Here is an 8,786-nt window from a genome sequence, read left to right on the forward strand (position 1 = left end):
TTATGTAGTGAGTTAGGATTAAGCAACAATTATCAAAGACTCGGCAACTTAAAACTCTAACCCATCCATGTCTGCACAAGGCAATTGAATAAAGATGCATTTGTTTTTAAGTTTTGACCACAACCTATATTTTCACCGCATGCCTTGACATAAAAAGGCAAAGAGTCTTTTAAGCAAAATCAAAATCTATACCATGGTAAGAAAAATTGTGCTGCTTTCATCAGTTTGCGGATAACTATTGTTACAACTCATTTAGCCCAATGGCAACAAATAAGGAGAACCAGATCTATCTTTCCCAAACAGTTCCTAAAATTAGCCCCCAACTGCTTCCAAAAGCTTCAGAAATGTTCTGAATTTATATCGAACATGATGCTGTTACTTGTTTTGTGATTACCGCTGTCCTCCTCGAGCTCTGAAAGTCCAATTGTTTCTCCATTTCCAACTGGAGCATCCCCTCCCATCTCACTGAACGCAGACAAGCTTGATTTACTATCCTTAATACAATTCAACAAGCTGTCATAAACATCCTCAGAGACAATCTCCTTATCCCTGAGTAATCTGATAAATTCCCGTGCTCCCTCTACATCTCCTTTGCCTATCAAGTAGTCCAGACAGGCAGCCAAGCTTTCCTTGCTTGGCTTCCACCAAGGCCCACAGACCAGAATTGCTTCCTTCATTGCTTTGAGTCCCTTTTCAATTTGATTAATCTGAATGTACCCCGTTGCCAAACAATAGTAGGTTCTTACATTAGGCTTCATTCCTTTCGCCATTACCCGGTTTACAAGGGCTTCAGCCCTCTCCATCTCCGGAAGACCTTTCCTGCAGAAACCACTAATCAAGAGGTTGGGTATCCTGATATCATAGTTTAACTCACTGGATTCCCACTCATTATGTATCTTCTCAGCACCATCAATGTCTTCAAACTTTAACAGTGAACTTATGATACTCATATACCCCCTATTGTATATCCTCTCCTTCTTCTTGTACACCTCCCAGAGCCGTACCACTTCCTCTTTCTTGCCTATTGCCGCGTATTGTGTGAGGAGGTGATCAAAAGCTGAATGTCTCCTTTTGGCAGTTACTAATCCCTCTGATTTCTTCAGCATTGCCAAAGCCTTCTCCACCAGCCCAGCTTTTGTGTACCCGTTTGCCGCAACAGCATAGACAGTCCAATCCAAAAGACCAATAGGATTGGATTCAATCCTTCTTAGTATCTCGTCAATTCCCTCAACATCAGAAGCAGCTGTATATGCACTGAGCCTGATGGAATAAGTAAATTTGTCAAAACTAATTCCCTTTTCTTCCATTTCATGCATCAGACAGTCCAGCTTCTCATGATTTCCAGTCTGATAATAAAGATTAAGCAAAACATTGAAAGCCACTACAGTCCTTTCCAACCCCAATTCTCTCATCTTCTGCATAATGGCCTCTGCTTTCTCCACATGTTTTGCATAGGCATAGCAGTTGAGAAGAGCACTATAAACCTCAAGTGCTCTTAACTTTGTTGGAACATTATTGAAATAATTCTCAGCTTGTTCTATCCCATGAACTTTTGAAATCAAGTCTAGTCGGATGGCAATATCACGGGAGGAAAGGTCAAAGTATCTTCTGTCAGTCATCCACATAGATACCTGCATATAAAAATAACAAATATGAAAATAACAGTTTTGTTTCTTATATAATAAGTCAACTATCTTCACAATAACAGTTATGTTCTGGTTAATGGTTATTCAGGATCCCACAACACGACATTAATTGAGAAAGTTATTTCAACCGTTTTCACCATCCTGAAGATGGATGATGTTATTTTGAGTCCAAGTAAGAGATACAAAACTAGACACTAATCCTTTGAAGAGGGCACCCAGACCCAGCTTGCTATGAGCTCTACCTGCAGCAAATACGCTTGGAGACTGTTTTGTACATGTCAAAGAGCCCATTGGAGACATGTATCCAGTTATTTCTTTACTTTTACCGGTAAAAGGGAAGATTTAAAATATCCAAAACCATCCAGTTATTTCAGTAACAGATCAATCAGTGCCTCGCTATTTGAGAGGCAAATAGCAATGCCGGTTTACTAAATTAAAGAGAGACTATTTACGTGGGAACAACAAAACATGTTGCTCTGATTCGGCACTAGAGAAAATATTGACCAACTCGATTAACAACCAAATGGCTTCAATGAACGATAAAAATCAAAGATTTCAAATCCTGAGAGATCAAAAAGAAAGAAAAAGAAGTAATACGTCAAGGAATACCTCAAGGGCGTGGGCATATCGCTTGTAGCGTCTGAGCTCCTTGACGATGGCAAGTAGTGGTGCTCTGCTGACAGTTCTGCCTTCTTCGATCCATTGCTCGAGTATGGGAACGATGGAGACCCTGGGATCTCCGATTGGAGAAATCCGACGGTAGAGAACATTCAGACAGGGGTTCCATGGTTTTCCAGAACGAGTTGGAACGGTTGAGGTTGAGTAGAGCGAAACGCCCCCTCCGTTCCGGAGAGCGAAACGAGCGCACAAGTTTCTTGCTGTAATCATTCGGGGGAAGCCGTGAGGGTTTAAGGTTAGAGAGAGAAGTGAGAGTTTGAAAGCAAAACAGCTGCAGAACAGTGACTTTATGTCGCTGTGTCGAGGCCGGAATGAAGCGCTCGCTCAATTAATATTTATTTTTAATTTGCCAATATATATCACTACCCTAATCCTTTAGCTGTAGTGAAGGTTTAGGTTTCGTTTGAATCATCAATTTATTATTATAATTTTTTTAAATTTTAAAATAATAATAATATTAAAAAATAATATTTTAACAATATCTTATCATCTCAATTCAACTCACTTCAACATCCAAACGCAATTTTAAAACAATACAAGTTAATAATTTGACTATATGTGAAAAAAAAATATTTACGTTGGACTAGCTAAAAGTCTAAAACTTAAAACTTCAGCTACAGTAAAATCAGACTCTTCTCCAAATATAATGAGTTATTGTTCATCATTGAAATTAATATTTTATTATTTCATCTACTTTCTCTCGTTTATTTCTCTTTCTTCATCCCATTTCTCTCGTTTTTCCTTTCTTCGTCTCGAAACGTGCGAACACCTCGTCTTGAGTCCTTCGTCTTCTTCAACCGCAAGCACCCAAGAGACCTACGTCTTCTTTAACCGCAAAATGTCTTCTCTCCGTCGTGAGTTCACGTAGCCATCGTCTTCTAGCCCAAAAGGTAATTTATCTTCCTCACTCATCTCTCCCTTTTCTCTTTCTATTTTCTCCCATTTCATCCATCAAGTGATTTTTCTATGTTATTGTTTGCAAGGACCACTCTGTCATAAGGTTGCCTTGCCGGTGAATCGTCGTCCAAAATGTTGCACATTTCCTTTACAAACTGAACTTGAAAATCGCGACTTGGGTATTTTCGTGTAACTGATTTGTGATTTCGGTATTTTGGTTTATGATTTCGGTATTTCTCTTTGGGTATTTTGGTATTTTAGATTTTCTTAGTTTCTTAAATTGTCTATTGGAACTCTGTTTTTTGCTATTCATTTGTTTGCTATGCATTTGTTTCTTCATTTGCGATTATCCTCATACTATGCATTTGGTTCATTGTATTTTACTATGCATTTATTTCTGTTGGAACTCTGCATTTGGTTATTGATTTGCGATTATCCCCATACTATACATTTGGTTCATTGTTTTTTGCTATGCATTTGTTTATGTTGGAACTCTACATTTGGTTATCCCCATACTATGCATTTGGTTCGATTGGAACTTTGTTGTAGGGCACGAGTTCAGGATGAGCGACAATACACACATTCGGGAAAGCTTCATTTTCCACACCATAAATAAAATTAACCTTGGAGCCATGCTTTGTTGTAGCTTCTCCATTTTTATTATGAAGTTCATGGATATTAGCTATCCTAGCGATTCTGATTTTTAAGATGCACACTCACTCGTACTGCTGTCTAGATTATGCTCAGGTCTCTATCTCTCTCACACAATTTTGATGTCCATATCTGCATGATTCATTTTGAGATTTGATCACACTTGCAATTTTATTGGAAGTGATATTATATAGTAATATGGGTGGTTCAGCCATGCATCTGTTTGTATATTAGCATTACAGTATTATAATAAATGTGGTTAAATACCTTAGTTAATATTAGTATGAAATGTTAATATTAGGTTGAGGAAACAAATAGTTGGGAAACAATAATTTTAAGTAAAATATAAATTATTAATTAATATATGAAGTATATTTGTAAAATATAAAAAAAATTATAAAATATTATTATATAATATTATATTATTATTTTGACTTTAAGATGGCTAGTCCAATGTGAATTCACTTAGCCAAAGGTTAATACTATAACTAAAACTTGAAATTCTAGCCAAAATTTAGACTTGACAATGGCCATTGTCAATGCTCTAAAGGATTAAAGATCTTTTATAATTTTTACCCAAATATTGTTCTATGGGTATTAATATTATGCCATTCAAGTTTGTCTAGTTTGTCTACTTGACGTCCTCTTTAGTGTAAATTGTATTTTTTTTAAAAAATATTTTTAAATATCTTTAAAAAATTTACAATAATAAAAAAAATAATATAATAATAATTAATTCCTTACCTCTTAAATAAAAAAAAATTAAAAAAGTAAAATACATGAATCAAATTGATGGGTCTAAGTTGCTAACTTATTCGAAGTAGTATCATTTTCCTTATCAAAATGCTAATTGAGTTGCGATCGTTAAAAACTGTACAGCAATTGGCCAAGAATATCTAGCAAATCATACTGGCCGACATCACTCCGCTGTTTTTCCAAAGGATGGAAAGATTTTCCATTGCATGAAATATTTTCACAAGAGACCATTTTGTGTATAGAATATGACTATAGCAAGTTTCATCAGAAAAGAATGTTATAGCGCAGATTCTCTCAGGCTGCTCGTTACCTCATCCTTGAAAAAGTGTGGACAGCTGATCATTAAGTGAGGTTGTTGAGGATGAAGCCTTCTATAAATGAGCCTCAATTGTTTTTAGTGGGATTGAAAAACATCAACACACAGCACTGACCGTAAACATGCTAAAAAACAATTGCAAGTAAACGTTTTTTAATAGGTAAAATAAATTTGAAGCAAACATTTATCAATTGAAAGCTTACTCAATATTCATGAATAAAATGATATAAGCTCCAAACAAAAATGATGCAAATCCTCATCGCCCCAAAAAACCACCAACTACAATGTTCAAGAGTTCTAGAAACAATTTAAAGTACTATGAGATAACCAAACAAAACACTCCCAGGCAAAATCCCTTGTCTGATCCCTTAACGATTTGCCTTGGCAACTCTCTCGATCTCATCCTTCTTCTTTATTGCATAGCTGGACAATGAAAGCAAAAATTCAGTAAGTCAATGACATCAAGAAGCAAGGGACACTCCTCTCCTTGGGGAGAGAAGGAAATAACCACGCAATTCCCAAGCTGAAGCAGGGGGTGAAGTGGAATAACTAAGCTCTTCTTTACCTGTTTGAAGAGCCCTTGGCAGCATTGATAAGTTCATCTGCCAAACATTCTGCAATGGTTTTAATATTGCGGAATGCAGATTCCCGAGCTCCAGTGGTAAGCAGATAAATAGCCTGATTAACACGTCGCAAAGGGGAAATATCAACAGCCTGACGCCTAACCACTCCGGCAGAGCCAATACGGGTTGCATCTTCACGAGGTCCACTGCAGTCACAGATGTTCAGAAGATTTTGTCACCAGAAATTTCATTTTAGAACATTGAAAACTATAAAATGACTCACTATCAGTGAGCATACACCAACTTCTCAATTTGAACAGACAAATCATTAGTACATATTAAAATGCAACTCCTTTTAGCATTTTCCGAATCTCCCCTCCCACTTTTGACAAACTAATATTTTCCATTAGAAGATTTGATGATACATAGATGAACCTCTGATTTTCCTACATGCAAGAGGAAAAATTATACTCATCCAGTGTACCTGTTCACAACTGCGTCAACAATAACTTGAATGGGATTCAGATCGGTTAGCAAATGAATAATTTCCATTGCATGTTTAATAATCCTGACAGCCATTAGTTTCTTTCCATTATTCCTGCCGTGCATCATCAGAGAGTTTGTAAGCCTCTCCACAATAGGACACTGAGCCTTACGAAATCTCTTGACAGAGTATCTTCCAGCAGTGTGAGGAACATAGGTAGCATGCTTGGCTGGTACCACTCCAACGTAATCAGCAAGTGAAATGTCACTGACCTAAATGAAAAAAAAAAAAAAATAAAGCAAAATCACAATGGCGAAGGAGATAGCAATTTATATGGACAAGTTTAACTAAAAGAGTTGCATAAGAAAAACCAACTAAGGGATTCCAAATAAATTACATGAACATATAACACAGAACATGGTATATGGCACAACGTAAAGAGGCAAAGCAAAGAACAACATGGCTTCTAGGTATGATCAATCAGGGATGAGGCACCTCCCGCCAACAATCAAAGAAATTTAAATGATCCTTAACAACTTATCAGAAGAATCTTGTTCAATCTAAAATTGGATCATCAGCCACTGTCAACTAGTAGGAGTTTAACCATGACGGGATGTAACCTCAAAAGAAAAGCAGTACGAAAATCTCATGGGCATCATAAAACAGGGAAAAAACCAGTTTCATAGGAACGATTGCCTCATGCGTCAACAGTTTGCATAATATCAAGTAGTGCTCCAAGGATGATAAAACCATCTTTCAATCACAGATTGCCCCATTGTTTTAATAATCCACGTAGATGAATAAAATCATTCCACGGAAATTTAGAACGCAGTAGTTGATCCAAACAAGAAAGACCCAGGATTAGTTTCAATGATGCATTGCTGTAATGAATCGGAGATATGGTCAGGCCAAAATACAAATCATCGTTTACGATCTTAGGAAAGGTGACAGAAGGTCAATATCTCGAAATCGCAGTCATTAATTCAAGCTAACAACGACAACGGGCAACAAAATGAACAAGTATCAACAGGAAATGCAATGAGATCCAGCTATAGCAGCAAAAGCTACATGGCACTCCATTAATAACCGCCTCCATTAATAACCGCTAAACGTATTCGACCAACAAATCGGAAAACTATTAAAAAAAAACACACCAGTTAAGTAAATGCTAATGTACAAGAAAGAAACGGATCTGTCCAAAATGTCGCATAACATCAATCTGTTCGCGACTAAAACAAATAGCCATCTTGCACTTCTCTAGATTTCATTTTTGGCCCGTTGCGGTTACGTTCTTAAAACCAAACATAGAGTAAAATATACAGTTAAGAGAGAAAAACTAAAGATTTGAAGGATTTGGAAAGATGGAAACCTGCACGTCATCAAAGCTCCAACGGTTGAAAAGCTTCACATCGTGGTGAGGTTCCGCTGGTTCCTGAGCTACCGCAACCTCCACGTCAGCCATGGCTACGAGCTTTTGTGCTCTAAAGAGTGAGCGAAAACCCTAGATGTTGAGGCGCACTATCTCGCGGGGCGACGATGAGGAGGGATAAAACCCTAATTTTAATATTTATAGGGTGCCCTTAGGGCTAACGTGCGGTTTGTTAGCGTGGACGACCATGTTATCCTAATGGGCAGACCGGTAATTTTCCACCGCGTCTGATAACAAAGTACTGTAGCAACTTGCAAGGCTGTGATGTTTCTAAATAAATCTCTTATTATTTCATCATTATAATTTTTTTAAATTTTAAAACAATAATACTATTAAAAAATAATATCTTAACAATATTTTATTTAATTCATCTAAAACGATATCATTTCATCTTATCTTACTATACAAACGAGCCTTAATGTTTATCTCACTCTATAGTGCAAGTAAGAGCAGCCTCATTAGTTTTTCTTAGGTTACATTTAGATGTTGAGCCGAGTTCAGTTGAGTTGAGTTCTTTATGAATAATAGTGAATTGAGTAGTGGATAGAGTTATATGGAGCCAATCTAAACTGAGTTTAAAATGTGCTTGAATGTTAAGATGAGTTTAATACTTTTTATGAAAATTTGAAAAATGTTATGAGTCTCATGTATAAAGATGTTTTAAGTTGAAAAAAATCGTGGGTCTTAGGTGTAAGAAGGTTTTGAGTTGGGATAAGTTTAGTAATTTGAGAGTTAGGTGTTTGGATGTTAGATTCAGCTTAAAATTAGACTGAACTCAACTGAGTTCAGTTGAATTTGGAAACCAAACACAACCTAAATGTCTGTATATTTTAAAATTTGGATAAAATATTTTAGGAAAACTAGTTTTTCCTACTATAGAACTAGTTTCCTGAATCCCTAAATTAAAGATTTCATTTAATATTTATACGATGATTCTCCAAATATAGAGATTCATTATATATCTATATCTTATGTTTTTTCTATTTGGTTCTTGTTGGTTCCGCATGAAACTCTCTCGATTGTTCGTCGTTTGTATTGGCCCTCTTTCACACCATTTGCTACCATTGACAGCAGCCCCTCCAATTGGCACGTTTGGTAAGTTTCTGCCCTTCTCTCTCGCACAACACCCTGAGACGCTTGAAATCTCTCTCAGTTTCTGTCATGGCTTTCCTCTAAGATAAATATTTGGCTATGAGCTTGGGGCCTTTTTGTGATATGTATTGATTTGATCTTTGTGAGATGCAAATTAAAAACCCTAGCCAATGTTGTACAGTTGGATTTCGTATTTTTCATCTCTCTATCTGTGAGCTTTTATAGGATTTCACGAATCTAATATTTTCCTATAGATTTCGAAATCACATTAAGG

The 8,786-nt window shown here is 36.5% G+C and overlaps 2 protein-coding genes across 2 annotated transcripts; both read right to left on the minus strand.

Moving 5' to 3' along the window:
• Window positions 1–108: 108 nt before the first annotated feature.
• Window positions 109–2,701, minus strand: LOC121268136 (pentatricopeptide repeat-containing protein At2g20710, mitochondrial-like). The gene is made up of 3 exons (XM_041172267.1): window positions 2,679–2,701; window positions 2,256–2,630; window positions 109–1,631 (listed from the first exon to the last, which is right to left on the minus strand). The coding sequence occupies exons 2-3, from the start codon at window positions 2,532–2,534 to the stop codon at window positions 339–341; spliced, it is 1,572 nt and encodes a 523-aa protein (XP_041028201.1). The 5' UTR covers window positions 2,535–2,630; window positions 2,679–2,701; the 3' UTR covers window positions 109–338.
• Window positions 2,702–5,127: 2,426 nt separating this feature from the next.
• LOC121268120 (40S ribosomal protein S5) lies at window positions 5,128–7,566 on the minus strand. Its single transcript, XM_041172248.1, has 4 exons — window positions 7,361–7,566; window positions 5,992–6,263; window positions 5,510–5,713; window positions 5,128–5,367 (listed from the first exon to the last, which is right to left on the minus strand). The coding sequence occupies exons 1-4, from the start codon at window positions 7,451–7,453 to the stop codon at window positions 5,313–5,315; spliced, it is 624 nt and encodes a 207-aa protein (XP_041028182.1). The 5' UTR covers window positions 7,454–7,566; the 3' UTR covers window positions 5,128–5,312.
• Between the last annotated feature and the right edge of the window lie 1,220 nt (window positions 7,567–8,786).

The sequence above is a fragment of the Juglans microcarpa x Juglans regia genome, chromosome 5S (assembly GCF_004785595.1).
Source record: "Juglans microcarpa x Juglans regia isolate MS1-56 chromosome 5S, Jm3101_v1.0, whole genome shotgun sequence".
NCBI lineage: Eukaryota > Viridiplantae > Streptophyta > Magnoliopsida > Fagales > Juglandaceae > Juglans > Juglans microcarpa x Juglans regia.

Coding starts and splice junctions, on each gene's coding strand:
- LOC121268136 (XM_041172267.1), bottom strand. CDS start 2,534: ATGATTACAGCAAGAAACTTGTGCGCTCGTTTCGCTCTCCGGAACGGA. Junction 1,632..2,255: donor GATATGCCCACGCCCTTGAG/GTATTCCTTGAC, acceptor TTTTATATGCAG/GTATCTATGTGGATGACTGA.
- LOC121268120 (XM_041172248.1), bottom strand. CDS start 7,453: ATGGCTGACGTGGAGGTTGCGGTAGCTCAGGAACCAGCGGAACCTCAC. Junction 6,264..7,360: donor GGAGCTTTGATGACGTGCAG/GTTTCCATCTTT, acceptor TTTTTCATTTAG/GTCAGTGACATTTCACTTGC. Junction 5,368..5,509: donor GCCAAGGGCTCTTCAAACAG/GTAAAGAAGAGC, acceptor TTCATTGTCCAG/CTATGCAATAAAGAAGAAGG.